Source organism: Urocitellus parryii, chromosome 5 (genome assembly GCF_045843805.1).
Source record: "Urocitellus parryii isolate mUroPar1 chromosome 5, mUroPar1.hap1, whole genome shotgun sequence".
NCBI classification, from domain to species: Eukaryota; Metazoa; Chordata; class Mammalia; order Rodentia; family Sciuridae; genus Urocitellus; species Urocitellus parryii.
The window spans coordinates 156,449,125-156,467,120 of NC_135535.1; the positions used below are offsets into that span (position 1 = coordinate 156,449,125).

Genomic DNA, 17,996 nt, shown 5'->3' on the forward strand with positions numbered 1-17,996 from the left:
TTATATTTAACTTGTTCCTTGATGTTTTCATTACATTTTTGGAGAGGAGGGGATGGTACTGGGGATTGAACTCAGAGGTGCTTTATCTCTGAGTTCAATCCCCTGTACCCTCAAAAAAATAAAAAATAAAAACCAAACCTTTCCTACAAATATTTGTCTTAATTTATATAAAAAGAAATTGGGCTGGGGTGTATTTCAGTGTCTGAGCATTTGCCTGGTATATGCATAAGGCCTGAGCAATACAAAAAAAAAAAAAAAAAAAAAAGAGAGAGAGAAAAGAAAGATAAAGAAAAAAGTGTAAGAACTGAACATTCTTTACCTGTAACTTTCGATACATCTCTATGTTAATTGCTTTAACCTCCTCTAGTTGTTGTCGAAGGCCTATTAGAGTATCTTGTTTCTCATGGATATCTTTCTCCAACAACTTCATGGCAAGTTCAATCTCATGTTTCATACTAACTTGTACTGATAGCTCATTCTCCACATCCTGCAATTTAAACATATCTTCAATTCACATGCCACTTCAAGATGTCAAAATCAGGGCTGCAGTTCTGGCTCAGTGGTAGAGCGCTTGCCTCACATGTGTGAGGCACTGGATTAATTTCTCAGCACTACATATAAATAAATGAATAAAATAAAGTTCCAGGGCTAGGGATGTGGCTCAAGTGGTAGCACGCTCGCCTGGCATGCGTGAGGACTGGGTTTGATCCTCAGCACCACATAAACATAAAAGATAGTGTGTCCACCTAAAACTAAAAAATAAATATAAAAAAAAACTTAAAAATAAAGGTCTATCAATAACTAAATAAATAAATGTCAAAATCAGCTACAGGACAATAAATGAGATCCGAAAGATTTACTACTCTCTCCTTTTAAGTCCACTAAAGGAAATCAACCAGGTCTATAACAACATAATTTTAAATATTTTCAAATGCATTTTTTACTGAAATGAAGATATCTTCTGGGCTGGAGTTGTGGCTCAATGGTTAGAACACTTGCCTAGCATGTGTGAAGCACGGAGTTCTATCCCCAGCACCACATAAAAATAAATAAACAAAGGTATTGTGTCCATCTACAACTGAAAAAAATTTTTAAAAGAATAAGAAAATATCTTCTATATTCTGTTAATCATTATTATTCTAATGTTTAAGATATTTTATGCCTCATAAATTCAGTATTAATTTTTTGTAAGCAAAAGCTAATGAAGCAACAAGACCAAAGATAGCTCAAGATAAGTTTAATTTTTTAAAGAATTTTTGTCAGATTAAGAAGTTTCCTGGGGCTAGGGTGGTGGCTCAGTGGTAGAATGCTCGCCTAGCATGCATGAGGCACTGGGTTTGATCCTCGGCACCACATAAAAACAAACTAATATATCCACATAAAAAAACCTAAAGATACATAAATAAATAAATATTTTAAAAAAACAAGTGTCCTAATGTTACAAACAGCAAAAGGGGACAAAACTGGCAATATTCTCCTCTTGACCTGGGTAGTGGTTACAGTGTTATAGATTAGGCTGAACATTTATTTTTTCTGTACATTACATAATTTAAAGGGCTAAAAAAAAAGTTAATTTTAAACATGACTTTACCAATATTTGCATATTTAATTAAATTCTATTTCATTTTTGCAATGTTGATCACAATTCATTCATTTTTAGTTTTTTTTTTTTTTTTTAAAGAGAGAGGAGAGAGAGAGAGAGATTTTTCAATATTTATGTTCTAGTTCTCGGCAGACACAACATTCTTGTTGGTATGTGGTGCTGAGGATCGAACCCGGGCCGCACACATGCCAGGTGAGCGCGCTACCGCTTGAGCCACATCCCCAGCCCACAATTCATTCATTTTATAACCATAAATTATAACTCACAGTTTCAAAAATGCTAATGGAGTGGGCATTAAAAACTCTGAGAGCATTAAGGAGGTGAATTTGCTCTCCCACATCAAAGACTGGAAGATTCAAAATGGTACTTGCTTGAAGGTAAATTATTCCCAGGATTTTGCTAACTAATTTGAATGGAAGCTACCTGTCGTAACTGAGATTCATCTCGAAGCTGCCTTCTGGCGTCATTATACATCTCATCCAGCCCCTGCCGAGAATGCTTATATGTTTGAAGTTCTGTTTCCACATCCACTTTGGTGACCTAGGAAGAAAAGAACAAAACAACTTGTGTTTTGTCTTGTTTTGTTTGTTGCTGGGAATTAAACCAAAAAGCTCTTTATCACTGAGCTACATCCCCAACCTTTATTTATTTATTTCTGAGGCAGAGTCTTGTTCAATTGCTGGGGCTGGCCTCAAACTTGCCAACCTTCTGCCTCAGTCTCCTGGGTAGCGGGCATGACAGGCAGGCATCACCATGACTGGCTAAGAAAACAAACTTTTTATTCTATAATTACTACTATTAATATAGCACAGAAATATCTAGACTAAGCAAAAGTCCCTTAATTTCTGACACAGGATGATCTGTCTGGAAGCAGTCTGTACTTACCTCTAGGTGCTGCTGTGTCTTCATTAAAATCATTTTATTTTCACTCCGTAATTGATGGTTTTCTTCTTGGAGTTTAATAATATTATTCTTTGCTATTGCTAACTAAATATTATGAAACAAGAACAAAGAAAAAAGATTTTAAACATACTTGCCTTACAGGTTATGTTCATGGCTATAAACAGAAAATAAAATCCTAAAACTAGTAAAATGTCTTACACTTACAAAAATTTTCATGAGAAAAATGTGTTATTATCCCAAAATACCAATAAAAAATTATTTCCTCTTGTACTATTTCTACTATTTCCTTTTGTCATTAAAACACATTAAGCTTATTTGTTATGCTTATAACAATCATGTTATGCTTACTGTGAGGTTTATAATATGTCCAGAATGAAAAGTCTGTGAGCATTATATAAATAAATAAATATATATGTACTCAATTATGCATTAAACAAGATGATAATAAAGCCTTGTGTAAAAACAGAAACACACATAAGAAAAGAAGGTTGTGCTATCATTGAAAATGTAACAGGATAACTGTGCATGGTAACTCATGCCTGTAATCCCAGCAACTCAGGAGACTGATGCAGGAGAATGGCAAATTCAAGGCCAGCCTCAGCAACTTAGAGAGAATCTGTCTCAAAATTTAAAAGGCAGCTGAGCTCAGTGATGCATACCTGTAATCTCAGCAGCTTGGGAGCCCGAGTAGGAGGATCTCGAATTCAAAGCCAGCCTCAGCAACTTAGCAAGGCTCTAAACAGCTCAGCAAGATCCTATCTCAAAATAAAATATAAAAAGGACTGGGGATGTGGCTCAGTAGTGGAGTATCCCTGGGTTCAATTCCCAGTGCCACACATGCACCAAAAAGAAGAGGCACGAACTAGTAAGCAGCAATAATGGGCCCAATGAGTCCAATCATCAACATAAAGATAGATTTTGAATTGCAATACTATAAAGCATCAAGTATTCTATGATTTAGAAAGAGCAGGCCAATTCTCTTTTTTATTTTTTATTTTTATTGTAGATGGACACAATACCTTTATTTTATTTAGTTAGTTTTATGTAGTGCTGGGGATTGAACCCAGTGCCTCACACATGCTAGGCAAGTGCTCTACCACTGAGCAACCCCAGCCTCAAGAACAGGCCGATTCTTAAAGAATTAAGAATTTTAATTAACGTGGAAAATAGAATTCATAGTACTAATAACAGGCTTCTTCTTCTAGTCTAAAAAAATCTTGAAAATAGGAAGCAAAAGTTCTTTGATTTGGTAGATATTTATTTTGAGCCAGAGTCTCACTAAACTTCTCAAGGTGGCCTCAAACTTGTGATTCTCCAATCCACAGATTCCGACGTAGCTGGGATTAAAGCCATGCACCACCACTCCTGACTGATAGATTTTTAACTTTTCTAGAAAAATAACTGCAAATAGTTTGAACAAGACAGCTAAGACAAGTTTCTGGTTCTTCAAATGAGCTCTCAGACCACTGGATTGCCACATTCACAACAGAGGAAACCAGGACAAATGGGATGACTTTTACACACGAGAGGGTTGAAGAAGGGCAGACACAACCATGCAATGATGCTTGTGAAGAAAAGTAAGCTGAATAGTGGAAAAACAGGGACACACAGTGTCAATGAAAAAAGAATTTCTAACTATAGGTCAATCCACTATCTAAATACATATCATTCAGATTTAAAATGGGAATCATAACTTATCTATAGAAAAGTCTATGTGAGCTTCATCTCTGGCGCTCATTTTCAGAAGTATTTCAATAGTATCTCACAGATTTGCATAACTGGGAATTTGTCTATGAATATATGTTGTTCCTAGAATTCACAATCACAATTATAAATGCAAGTATTCCATCATGATAAAAGTGTGTGTGTACAGATCCACTTAATGGCTTTATACTTAAAAGGGAAAAGGATCACAAATAGTAGATCCATCAAAAAAAATCATCCATTACTGGGAGACAATACCTCTTCAATCAGCTTAGTGTTTGACTTTTCCAATGAATCAACTCTTGAGTGGAGGCTGCTGACTGTACTGCTGAAATTAACAAAAGAAAAAACTCATTCACAATCATACAAACTCACGAAGGCAAGAAAATCAATGTTATCCTGGACTCATTATGTGACATATACCAACTATCCTGAACAAATGTCTGGAAGTGGGAAATTTCATTTACTAGGATAACTTATTTGGCTAGGACAGCAAAACAATATTTCTACTCACATACCAGGACTGGTGATATAGCTCAGTGGTAGAGCACATGCCTACCATATGCAAGGCCCTGGGTTCCATCCCCAACACCATCATAAAAAAACAAAATAATCAACCTAGGACTGTTCATTTTTCATTGTCTTCTTAGAGTCCTTCTTACATTTAACTGGTAACATTTACCAGTTGAGGAATGGAAATTCCACACAAAATTAATAAATATTGTTAAAATTTAAATTATTTTTAAAAGGATAAATTTTAAATGTACAGTATATAATCATGTGGCTTAATGAAGCATACAGTGCTTTTCAGTTCAACTCCCAATCTGTTTCCCCTATTTTCATAATAACTTAGAAACAAACCTTCAAAGTCACACATAGCTTGAAAAACATGGATATGAGATACCCAGCAGCAGGTACCCATTTGGCTGATACCTAGACACACTATCTTTCGTGAATATAGTCAAAACGCATGTAACTCTACACAAACACATTTGGTTTTGTATTTCTAAGTGGATCAAGAGTGGATACTAGCAGGACACAGTGGTGTACATTTATAATTCCAGCGACTGGAAAGCTGAGGCAGAGAATAGCGAGGTCAAGATGAGCCTCAGCAACTTAGTAAGACCTGTCTCACAAAAAAAAAAAAAAATTTAAATATTTTTTCAGTTGTCAATGGACCTTTATTTATTTATTTCTATGTGGTACTGAGAATCGAACCCCGTTCCTCACACATGTGAGGCAAGCACTCTACCACTGAGCTACAACTCCAGCCCCTCAAAATAAAAAATTTTAGGGCTGAAATTGTAGCTCAGCAGTTGAGTGCTCGCCTTGCACGTGCAAGGCCCTGGGTTAGATCCTCAGCACCATATAAAAATAAATAAATAAAGGAATTGTGTCCAACTACAACAAACAAACAAACAAATAAATAAATAAATAATTTTAAAAAGGTTGGGGATGAAGTTCAGTGGTAAAACACTCCTGGGTTCAATATCTAGAAACCAAAAAAAAAAAAGGAGTGTGGGCTAAGGATATGGCTCAAGCGGTAGCGCGCTCGCCTGGCATGCGTGCAGCCCGGGTTCGATCCTCAGCACCACATACCAACAAAGATGTTGTGTCCGCTGAGAACTAAAAAATAAATATTAAAAAATTTTTTTAAAAAAGGAGTGGACACTATTATACATTTATTAGGTTTGTTGTCCAAGGCCTACTTGATAATATCCTCTCAAACTTTTCCCAATAATATGTAATATAATCTGTTACAGCAATATTTATAGTAAACCAAACAATTTTTATTTATTTATCTGTTCTTTTTATATCTATAGGTACAACAAATTTTATACCACCCTCAGACACAAGTATTTGTATATAAGATTGGTGAAATAAGAAAAATGTTTTTCTGTTCATATTAAATCATTTTTCTTTATCTCTTTTTTTTTTTTCCTTTTCTTTTTTTGGAACTTGGGATTGAACCTAGGGGTACTTAACCACTGAGCCATATCCCCAAACCTTTTTCTTTTTTGGGGTACCAGGGATTGAACTCAGGGGCACTTGACTACTGATCCACACCCCCAGTTCTAATTTGTATTTTATTTAGAGACAGGGTCTCACTGAGTTGCTTAGCGCCTCGCTTTTATGAGGCTGCTTTGAACTTGAAATTCTTCTGCCTCAGCCTCCCAAATTGCTGGAATTACAGGCACGCACCACCACACCCAGCTCAATTCTATGTATTCTTAATTTCTGTTCTCTCTATATATTCTTTCCACCCTTTCTTAACTAAGCTTAGGAGAAAGGAAAGATGTAAACTGAAAGCAAAGCCTAAGAATATTAATAAGTATGTGAGGTATCCATAATACTTACTTGAGTTGTCTATTTAATTCTTCAACATAATTTTTTTGGTCTAAAATAGCAGCAATTTGAACATTCCTAGAGGGGAGAAAAAGAAGCTTTATGCTATTTGGAAGGGTGGGAAAAATATCTAAATCATCTAAAAAATTATCAGAAAACAACATTGTCTTGCCTTTAAAACAAAATTCAAGGATTTTTGTAGTCTCAGATATAAACTGTGTACTAAGTAATCATAATTTTTGTTCAATAAATTATTCACTAATACTAGACTTAACAACACTGTTAGTATATTTTAAATAATTGGACTTTGAAATAAATCAGCATTATTACAAAACACACCTATTAAAATGGATCTTATTAAGTACAGGTATGATCAAAAGTCCTACTTCACATTAAAGTCACCTTCTTCCAACTGATTTTTCTCATTTTGCTTTGTAAAGCTTTTAAAGAAAGTAAAATGAAACAAAAAAGGAGTCATGGGGTTGGAGTGACAGGGGACATGGACACAAACCACAATGTAAATAGATTAATCTAAAATTGATTTTTAAAGAGCTATATTTTTTTAAAAAAGTGAAATAAGGGGCTGGGGTTGTAGCTCAGTGGGAGAGCACTCGCCTAGCGTGCGCGAGGCACTGGGTTCTATCCTCAGCACCCATAAATGTAAAATAAAGATATTGTGTCCACTTAAACCTGAAAAATAAATATTTTAAAAAAGTGAAATAACTTAGGAAAATCATACCTTTCTTTATTTCCAATATCTTCTTCATTTTTTAAATACATGGAAAAATCAATCACTCCAACCTGAAATTAATAAGGTTATTTTTATTTAAAGGGAAGAAATGATACCTAATCATGCAACTCTTTTTCCCCTCTTAATTTTTCTTTAGTGTTTAATAGCACTGTTTACAACCTGGAGTGACATCTCGATCAAGAGTAAGTTTGCAAACTGAAAACCTTCTGCACTTACTTGTGAGTCTAAATCCTCTCCCTTCACACAAAGATTAGCATCTATTACATTCAGACCAACCAGCAGTCCAACAATTACTGCTCCTTCTTCTTCCATCATTAGTGCATGATATTCATAGAACTCACTGTGAAAATTAGAAGAACAAAAACTTTAAATCACAAATTTATTTCTAAAATAAAACTTTGAAATCTTAGCAACTTATCTCCCACCTTGCAGACATGGATGCAATCCATATTAGATGCCTTTATTTTTAAAATTTTTGCAGTGCTATGAGATGAACCCAGGGCCTCATGCATTCTACACTAGCGCTCTCCCACTGAGTTATGCTCCCAGCCATGTTCGGTAACTTTAAAATTAACCTTTCTACATGTTAACTTTTCAAAATTTAAATATTTTTAAAAAGTTGGAAGAAAAAGGACTAAAGGAAATAAAACAGGAAAAGTAATTTTAAGAGAGAAAGAGAAAAGCAAAGTGAGATTAAAAGAAAGGCAACACTGACACCTGAAATATTTCCGACTTTCAGGACAGTGGGCTGGCATAGGGGCCTGTAATCCCGGCCAATTAGGAGACTGAGGCAAGAGGATTACGGGTTTGAGGGTAGCCTCAAAAACTCAGTGAGAACCTACCTCAAAATAAAAAAAGGATATAGCTTAGTGGTAGAACACACTGGTTTCAATTCTCAGTAATAAACAAGCACATGCAGCGATTTGCTAATCTGATTATTCATTTTATTAGAACTGAATTTTCAGAACTAGGATTCACTAAAACCTTTGGGATAAAAACTAAGGTGGAAAATAACTATAAAACATTTCAAGCTGGGCATGGTGGCACACCCCTATAATCCTAGCACTAGGGAGGCTGAGGTAGGAGGATCAAAAGTTTGAGGCCAACTTTGACAATTCAGTGAGATCCTGTCTCAAGATTAAAAATTAAAAAGGCTGGGGTCATGGCTCAGAGGTAGAACATCCCTGGGTTCAATCCCCAATACTACACAAAAATTTTTTTGAAATAAAAATAGCCAATTATGGTGGCACATGCTTGCAATCCTAGCAACTTGGGAGGCTAAGGCAGGAGAATTGCAAGTTCAAAGCCAGCCTTAGCAATGTAGCAAGGTCCTAAGTAATTTGGTGAGACCTCAAAATAAAATATAAAAAAGACTGGGGAAGGGCTGGGATTATAGCTCAGTGGTAGAGTGCTTGCCTAGCATGGATGAGGCACTGGGTTTGATTCGCAGCATCGCATATAAATAAATAATAATAAAGGTCTATCAATAACTAAAAAAAAATATTAAAAAAAAGGACTGGGGAAGTGGATTAATGGATAAGCACCCCTCAATTCAATCCGCAGTACCAAAATAAATAAAAATAAAAATAATAACAAAATATTTCAAAGCCCATGTTCAAATCAGTGCATTTCAAAGGTGTATTTTTTTTAAAGAAAGAGTGAGAGACAGAGAGAGAGAGAAATTTTTTTTTTAATGTTTATTTTTTAGTTTTCGGCGGACACAACATCTTTGTTTGTATGTGGTGCTGAGGATAGAACCCGGGCCGCACGCATGCCAGGCGAGCGTGCTACCACTTGAGCCACATCCCCAGCCCAAAAAGGTGTATTTTAAGTTATCTTTTAAACATATTTATGGAAAGCCAGGCATAGTGGTGCATGACTATAATCTCAGCAAGGTAAAAGGCTGAAGCAAGAAGATCACAAATTCCAGGATAGCCTCAGCAATTTAGTGAGACCCTGTCTCAGAATAAAAAAAGGACTGGGGATGCAGTTCAGTGGTAGAGATGCCCCTGAGTTCAATTCCCAGTACTGCAAAGTAGATAGATAGATAGATAGATAGATAGATAGATAGATAGATTCACATGTGGATATCTGTATTTAAAAAAAAGTTCAAATAAGAGACCTGTGAAAGAAGTAGGGTAATCTAATACTAGGCGTGGTGGCTAACACTTCTAAATCCCAGCTGAGGGAGGATTGAAAATTCAAAGCCAGCCTCAGCAATTTATCGAGGCCCTATGCAACTTAACAAGATCCTATCTCAAAATTTTAAAAAATTTTTAAAGGACTGGGGATGTGGCTCAGTGGTTAAGAATCCCTTGTCTATACTCACAAAGTAGTTACCACTATCTCATGTCCTCCTCTTCAGAATATTGTTGAGAAATATAACAGGGCTTACAGTATGGATATTCTCATTTTACAAATGGGACTACTGAGATATAGAACCAAAGTCATACGTAAATCCAAAAACAGGAACATGCTCTTCAAAACTTTGAGAGAGAGACTATAACACCAAGGACAAATGAAAGGTTGCCTGGGTACACTTCCTTGAAAGACTGATTGCCTTTCTCTGGTTGTCTGTCTTAAATATTTGACCTTCAGTTTAAACAGTGCTCACAACACAGTTGAAGCATTTATCTGTACTGGACATTCAAGATCTAGGAAGAAACAGAATTAACCCCCAAATTCCAAAACAAATTTTTATCCATAGAATTAACTATAATTCAGAAAAATAAACTAACTTAGAAACAGAACATATGTAAATTTTCCTATATTAGCTGATAAAAACCCCATGGTATTCCTATTTGGGGTTAGTTCCTCTCTTTCATTTTACTCCTCTTGTATTTTATGTCACATTTTTATATCTTTTGTATCCTTTTATACTACAGGTTGGATCATTTTTAGAAGAGAGAATATAAATGAAAAAAAATGAACATGAGTTAATGGTACCAACCTCAAGAGATCCCTCTGAATAATTAAGCAACGCAGGTAATCAGCCATTTTTTTCTGCATGAGGGCTAATCGAAGCCATGCTCTTGCACGGCCCAGTGGGGTCCTAAAAAGAAGAACCAAATGGTCAGAAAATAGCCTTAGCTCTAAGACCATGGAATACATGTTCCATCTCTGTTGTGGTACACAACAAAGAAAAAAGCCATTTTATCATGGTGTTCTTTTCAATTTTATAGTTTTCAATTAGCAATAATCACACCTTGGATAACCTCATTGGCTACGATGCTACCAGGGTTCAAAGCTCGTTTTTATAGTTTTAAGCCAGCAAGTTAACCAGTCCCTGCTCCTATAAAGTATGTAAGTACCATTTTATGCCTTAAAAGAAGCGATACTGGGAAATGAAGTTGACCAAATTATGTTACAAATATGTAACAATAAATCACAATATTATAATTAGAATGTGCCAATAAAAAAATAAAGAAATTATTCACAGCCAGCATGGAGCACATGCCTGTAATCCCAGCAACTTTGGAGGCTAAAACAAGAGGATCACAAGTTTGAGGCTGGCCTCAGCAATCTAGTAAGGCCTTCAGTAACTTAGTGAGACTTCATCTAAAAATTAATAAATAAACACAAAGAAATGATTCACTAAATAGTAAGAATATTTCTATAAGAAATATTTTGTCTAAATAATCTTAGCCCTCTAAAAGTGAATAGGCAAAAATGCATCAATAAAGCTGTATACAGCTGGACATGTTGGCTCACCATGTAATCCCACTGACTCAGGAGGCTGAAGCAGGAGGATGACACATTTGAGGTCAGCCTTGGCAACTTAGTGAGACCTTGTCTCAAAATAAAAAATAAAAAGGTAGAGATGTAGCTCAGTAGTAAAGAACCCCTCAGTTCAATCCCTAGTACAGGGTGTTGGGGGTAGGGTGGGAAGAAAGAGAGAAAGAGGCCAGACACACAAAAAGAGAAATTAAACCTCGTACTTCTTTTATCCAAATTTTAAATTCTATATTTTAGTAAAAATAAAATCAAATTTTAAAGATTTTTTAAGAGAATGGTATCATTCATACTTTCTTCTTTTTTTTTTTATAAGTACTGGGAATTGAACCCTGGGATGCTTAAACTGCTGAGCCACATCCCCAACCCTTTATGGAGACAGGGTTTTGCTAAGTTGTTTAAGGCCTTGCAAGTTGCTGAAGCTGCCCTCAAATTAACAATCCTCCTGCCTCAGTCTCCTAAATTGCTGGGAATATAGGCCTGCACCACCTTGCCCAGTTTACTTTCACATGTTCTTTTGCAGAGAAGATTCTGGCAGGTAGTTTTATTTATTTTTATTTTTTTGTAGTTGTAGATGGACAGCATGCTTTTATTTTATTTATTTTTGTATACGGTGCTAAGATTGAACCTAGTATCGCACACATTCTAGGCAAGTGCTATGCCACTGAGCCCTAACCCCAGCCAATGGCAGGTAGGTTTTTTTGTTTTTGTTTTTGTTTTTATTTTGAGACAGGGTCTCACTAAATTTCTTAGGGCCTCACTAATTTGTTGAGGTTGGCCTTTACAGTCCTCCTCTCTCAGCCTCCTGACTTACTAGAATTACAGAAATGTACCACCATGCCCAGCCCATACCACTTATCTGACCTTAATTTTTTCCATCTATACAATTATTATATCTACCCTATAAGATTAGCAAACATTTAATGAGCCAGATGTGGTACCACATGTCTGTAATCCCAGCAGTTTGGGAGGTTGAGGCAGGAGGATCATAAATTCAAAGTCAGACTTAGACACTTCGCAAGGCCTTATCTCAAAATAAAACATAAAAAGGGCTGGAGATGTAGTTCAGCACCCCTGGGTTCAACACCTATTACAAAAGCAAAAAAAAAACAACCAAATGAGACAATTTTTGTAAAAAGATTATATATTACCCACACAGTACTCAGTAGTATTGATTTATTCTTATCACTCAATTAAGCCCAATTTACAAATATCTGAATATTTGTAAAAACACTATCATACTCCCCACAACATATAAAACCCTAAGTTGTAAAGAAAATACAAACTGAGAGAGTCAGGGTTGGAAAAAACAAACTGATAATCCTGACAGAAAATCCTAAGCATAAAAATGTTATCTCTGGAGGATTGCAAGTTTGAGGCCAGCCTCAGCAGCTTAGTGAGGCCATAAGCAACTTAAAGAAATCCTGTCTCAAAATGAAAAATAAAAAAGAGCTGGGGATATGGCTCAGTGTGTAGTGCCTCTGGTTCAACCCTTGGTACAAAAAAGAGGAAAAAAAGAAAGAAAGAAACATGGAACTTAGCCTTGGGCTGTGGGTGTAGCTCAGAGGCTGACCACCGGCCTAACACGTGTGAGGCCCTGAATCCAATTCTCAGCAAAGGTTTCAACAGTCATGATTTCTTAGCTGGAAGTTTCCAGCTTTTAGGGCATTTCACATACATTAATCCAACAAAATAAGCAGATGGCGCTATAGGCTCCAATTTCAGGTGGAAGGAAACAATTTGCACAAATCCTATGGTATATGAAGAGTTTAACTGAAAACTCTCCTGAACCTTTGCCCTGGATTAAGCCTACTTCAGTCTTCAACATATAGTTATTGACTGCCTACTTTGAAGAAACTAGTTTAACCCTCAGAACAGATGTAGAATTAATATATCCTTTTTTTTTTTTTTTTTTTTTTGGTAACTAGGATTGAACCTAGGGGCATTTTACCACTGAGCACCATCCCCAGGCCTTGTTTTATTTTTTATTTTGAGTCAAAGTCTTGCTAATTGCTTAGGGCCTTGCTAAATTGCCAAACCTGGCCTTCAACTTGTGATCCTCCTGCCTCAGTCTCCAGAATTGCTGGGATTACAGATGTGTGCCACTGCACCCAGGTTGATACAGCCTCTTAAAGTGACTTACAATTTCCTACAATACAATGAAACTGAAGTAATGATACAACACACACATATATATATTTATTTCCCCTGTTAGTGGTAAGAACTTAAAAGGAAGGATGGGGGGACTGGGGTTGTGGCTCAGCCGTACAGCACGTGCCTTGCATGTGCGAGGCCCTGGGTTCAATACTCAGCACCACATAAAAATAAATAAAATAAAGCAAAGATTTTTTTTTAAAAAAGGAAGGATGGTTAACTTCTATTGAAGGAGGTGGAATCTGAGCTGAATCATATAGAATAAACAGTTTGCCAAATACTGGGGTACATGCCTGTAATCCCAGAGGCTCAAGCAAGAGGATCACAAATTCAAGGCCAGTCTCAGCAACTTAGCAAGCCCTAAGCAACTTAGTGAGACACTGTCTCAAAAAATTTTTACATAAATTTTTTAAATGGGGATGGGCGTGAGGCACTAAGTTCAATCCTCAGCACCACATAAAAATAAAATAAAGATATTGTGTTCACCTAAAAATAAAAAATTTTAAAAAAATAAAATGGGATGGGGCTGGAGATGTGGCTCAGTGGTAAAGCACCTCTGAGTTCAATCCCTAGTTCAAAAAACAAACAAAGCATGAACAGAATTTTATTAGAAGACAAGGAAAGAAGGGTATGTAATACAATAGGGGTCCACTCATGATTTGAATATAACCCTTGCTGCTCTGCCACTGCAGCTTAATTTAAAACTGAATCCTCCCCCCCTTCCTTTTTTTCCTTCCTAATCATGGGGAAACAAGATTAACCTTTCTGTCCTAGGTCAAGTTATCTATCTTTCAGCTCAGGGCACAGGAATGAAGGAATCTAGACTTCAGAGCTGGCACCAAGGGGTCTGAGAAATGGCTACCTCTCAAGGCTAAAGCTGAATTGAAACTCCTGAGGAGGCACAGCCAGAGTGTAGCCTTTGTATCCCCTCTTTAAAATCCCACTATTTCCCCTGGTTGTTAGAATCACAGCCCCTGGGATAGGAGTCCACTGTGTATTCTCCTTTGCTGGCAAAGCAATAATCTTCTTTTTCTTTAAAACCTTGTCCTTGTCATTGGATTTTTACCGGAGACTAGGACTGAATTCTTGGTATCATTAAGGCTGAGAGAAGATGATAAACTATGAGGTATGTTAGAGGACAGTAAATACACTGCGGAGGTTAAGAATGAACACTAATAACATTACTTACTTAAGACCAGGTAAGTCTCGGACACTGGCTCCTATTTCCTCTGCTTCTGGGTAAAGTTTCTCCACCAGTTCCAGAGGGCCCCAAATAGTTTTGTTGTAACTCAAAAATGATTTTCTTACTGGAGGGAAAAAAAAAAAAGAAAGAAAAAAGTACAATACCGACAGTTTCAACATATAAAATGGTATTAACTTCACCTTAAATATTTAGTTTCATTATTTCTAACTTAACATACCATTATTCAAAGACCTTTCCACTCCTTTATTTTTTTTAACTAATTTTTTTGGTACTGGGTATTTAACCCAGAGGTGATAGAAATATATATATATATATATATATATATATATATATATATATATATATTTTTTTTTTTTTTTAGTTGCAGTTGGACACAAGACCTTTATTTTATTGTGGTGCTAAGCAAGCACTCTACTGCTGAGCCACAACCCCAGCCCCAGCCCCAAAGTAGTAAAAAGGTTCTTTACCACTGAGCTACATCTCCAGCCCTTGTTTTTGTTTATTTTGAGGCAAAGTATCAATAAAATTGCCTAGACTGACTTGGCATTCTGAGTAGCTGGAATTATAGGTGTGCCCCTCCATGCTCCACTTTTCCATTCTTGTTGATCAGGAACCTGTTCAATCAGGAACTTGTTGCCCATTCTGCCCCTGACACACACACATTTTGCCATATCGGAAAAATGCATTTGGGACAGTCTTTCATATCAAAAGTATGCAGGCAGAGTTGGTCATGATGGCACACCCTGTAATCCCAGCCACACAGGAGGCTGAGGCAGGAGTATTCTAAGTTTGACACCATCCTAGGCAAGTTAGTAAGACCCTGTTGCAAAATCAAAAAATTAAAAGGGCTAGGAATACGACTCAGTGGTAAAGAACTCCTGGGTTCAATCCCCTATACCACTTTAAAAAGAAAAGAATATAGCAAGTAATTAAACAATGACCAGACTCATCCTTTTTTTTTTTTTTTTTTTTTTTTGGTAGATGGACAGCATGCCTTTATTTTATTTGTTTATGTTTATGTGGTGCTAAGAATTGAATTCACTACATCTTCAACCCCAGACTCATTCTTGACCAGTACAAAAATAAAGACTGGTAGCCCTTGCAGATTGATCTTTACAAGTTTAAATAAGCCAAGCACAAATAACAAGGTGTTTTCCTTTTAATTATGAAAAATTATGAATTTATTTTTTAGCGAGACCCTTGATCAAGGGAATGGGGTTGTAGCTCAGTGGCAGAGTGCTTGCCTGGCATGTGTGAGGCACTGGGTTCAAGTCTCAGCACCATATAAAAATAAATTCATGGGCTGGGGATGTGGCTCAAGTGGTAGCACGCTCGCCTGGCATGCGTGCGGCCCGGGTTCGATCCTCAGCACCACATACAAACAACGATGTTGTGTCTGCCGAGAAATGGAAAATAAATATTAAAAAATTCTCTCTCTCTCTCTCTCTCTCTCTCTCTCTTTAAAAAAATAAAAATAAAAAAATAAATTCATTAAATAAATGTCCATTGATAACTAAATATATATAAATAAAAAAACAAAAAGGGTTGGGGATATGGCTCAGGGGTTAATCTCCACTAGGTTCAATCCCCAGCACAAAAAAAAAAAAAAAAAAAAACCTAGATGCATTAAGATAAGCAGGAGCCAGGCTTGGTGGTTGGTACACACCAGTCACTTGGGAGGCTAAGGCAGGAGGATCCCAAATTTAAGGCCAGTCTCAGAAATTTAGCAAGGTTCTCAGTAGCTTAGCAAGACCCTGTCTCAAAAAATAAAAAGGGGGGCTGGGGTTGTAGCTCAGTGGTAGAGTGCTTGCCTCGCACTCGTGAGGTCCTGGGTTCATACTCCAGCACCACATAAAAATAAACAAAAATAAAGATATAAAAAAATAATAAAAAGGGTTGGGGATGCCACTATGACACACACCTGTAATCCAGCAACTATGGAGGCTGAGGCATGAGGCTTCCAAGCCTCAGGAACTTAGTGAGCCCTAAGCAACTTATTCCAAAGCAACTTAGTGAGACCCTTCTCAAAATAAAAATTTAAAAAGTGTTGGGCACCTAGCTCAGCAGTAAAGTGCCACTGGGTTCAATCTCTAGTACTAAAAAGCGGGGGGGGGGGGGGGATAAGTCTATGACTACTAGAAAATGGTTTACTATATTTTGTAAATGATAATGAATTATGAAAATAACTATTTTGGCCAGCAAATTCTAAATTCCAATTTATTAGGCTTTGGGAAAATAAAGATCTACATCACTGCTATTTTTAAAAATAAAATTTTTTGAAAAGGAAATTAAAAATCACAAAGGTCTGATTGGACCAGACTGGTGATTTTCTATGTATTCAAAGTATTTTGAAGCAGAATGTGGAAGCACCTGGAGTTGCAACTACTTGGGAGTCTGAGGCAGGAGAGTGGCTTGATCTTAAGAGTTTGAGACCAGCCTGGGCAAGATAAGGAGAGCTCCTCTCAAAAACAAAACAAAAAACGTGTTTAGAGACTGACGACATCAGGAGAGAACAAAAATGTGGGGAAACAAATGCTCTTGTCCACTGCTAGTGGATAAATCAGTGAAGCCTGTACAATGCCAATTATATCTTTTGACCTGGTAATAATACTCTTAGGAATCTTTCTACGTAAAGTTCTCCAAAAACAAAAATTGCAGGATAATAAAACACAATGGTATTTAGAGTAAAAGGGAAAAAAAAAGAAAAAGAGCTGAAAGAATGATTCTCTTCAGGAAGATGAATGGAAAGGAACGAACAGAATTCATATTTTGCTCTCTGTAGTTATGATTTTTGTTTGTTTTTGTTTTTGAGATGGGCTCTCACTGTGTTGCCCAGGTTGATCTCAAACTTGGGGATCAATGAATCCTCCCAACTCAGTCTCTTGAGTAGCTGGGACTTCAGATTTTTGCCACTATGCCAGGCATTATTTTATTTTATGTTATATTGTTTGATATACTTCAATAGTTCCCTCTATCTGAGGTTTCTATACTTTGGTACCTGTAGTCAACTATGGTCTGAAAGTATTACATAGAAAATTCCATACAGACCACATTCACACAACTTCTATTACTGTATATTGTAATAATTTTTCTATTTTATTATTGTTGTTAATCTCTTACTGTGTCTAAATGATAATTAAACTTTTTCATAGTCATGCATAAGAAAAAAACAAAGTAAACCATAGGGTTTGGTACTATTCATGGTTTTGGACATCCACTGAGGGGTCACAGATAAGGTAGGGTGGGGGAATACTGTGCCAAAAAGTATATTTCACTATCATTCATATAATTTTTTTTCTTTTTTTTCTTTTTGGTTCTATGGATTGAACCCAGGGTACTTAACCACTGAGCCACATCCCCTAAAATATATGTGTGTATATATAATATTTATTTAGCAACAGGGTCTCACTGAGTTGCTTAGCACCTCATTTTTGCTGAGGCTGGCTTTGAACTCACAATCCTCCTGTCCCAGCCTCCCAAGCTGCTGGGATTACAGGTGTGAGTCACCAAGCCCTGCTCCCCAGCCCTTTTATGTTTTGAGACAGGGTCTTACTAAGTTGCTGAGGCTGGCTTTGAACTTACAATCCTCTTGCCTCAGC

The 17,996-nt window shown here is 36.6% G+C and overlaps 1 protein-coding gene and 1 pseudogene across 3 annotated transcripts in view; both read right to left on the bottom strand.

Moving 5' to 3' along the window:
* The window catches only part of Rufy2 (RUN and FYVE domain containing 2), a 42,235-nt gene that overhangs the window by 20,462 nt on the left and 3,777 nt on the right, over positions 1 to 17,996 (bottom strand). For all 3 annotated transcript variants that reach the window (XM_026394667.2, XM_026394666.2, XM_026394668.2), the window contains exons 3-11: positions 14,383 to 14,500; positions 10,258 to 10,359; positions 7,524 to 7,647; positions 7,296 to 7,357; positions 6,569 to 6,634; positions 4,469 to 4,538; positions 2,489 to 2,590; positions 2,027 to 2,143; positions 320 to 487 (exon numbers count right to left, since the gene is read on the bottom strand). In XM_026394667.2, coding sequence (XP_026250452.1) covers positions 320 to 487; positions 2,027 to 2,143; positions 2,489 to 2,590; positions 4,469 to 4,538; positions 6,569 to 6,634; positions 7,296 to 7,357; positions 7,524 to 7,647; positions 10,258 to 10,359; positions 14,383 to 14,500 — 929 coding nt within the window. The remainder of the gene's footprint in view (positions 1 to 319; positions 488 to 2,026; positions 2,144 to 2,488; positions 2,591 to 4,468; positions 4,539 to 6,568; positions 6,635 to 7,295; positions 7,358 to 7,523; positions 7,648 to 10,257; positions 10,360 to 14,382; positions 14,501 to 17,996) is intronic.
* Positions 10,425 to 10,556, bottom strand: LOC113187031 (U4 spliceosomal RNA; annotated as a pseudogene).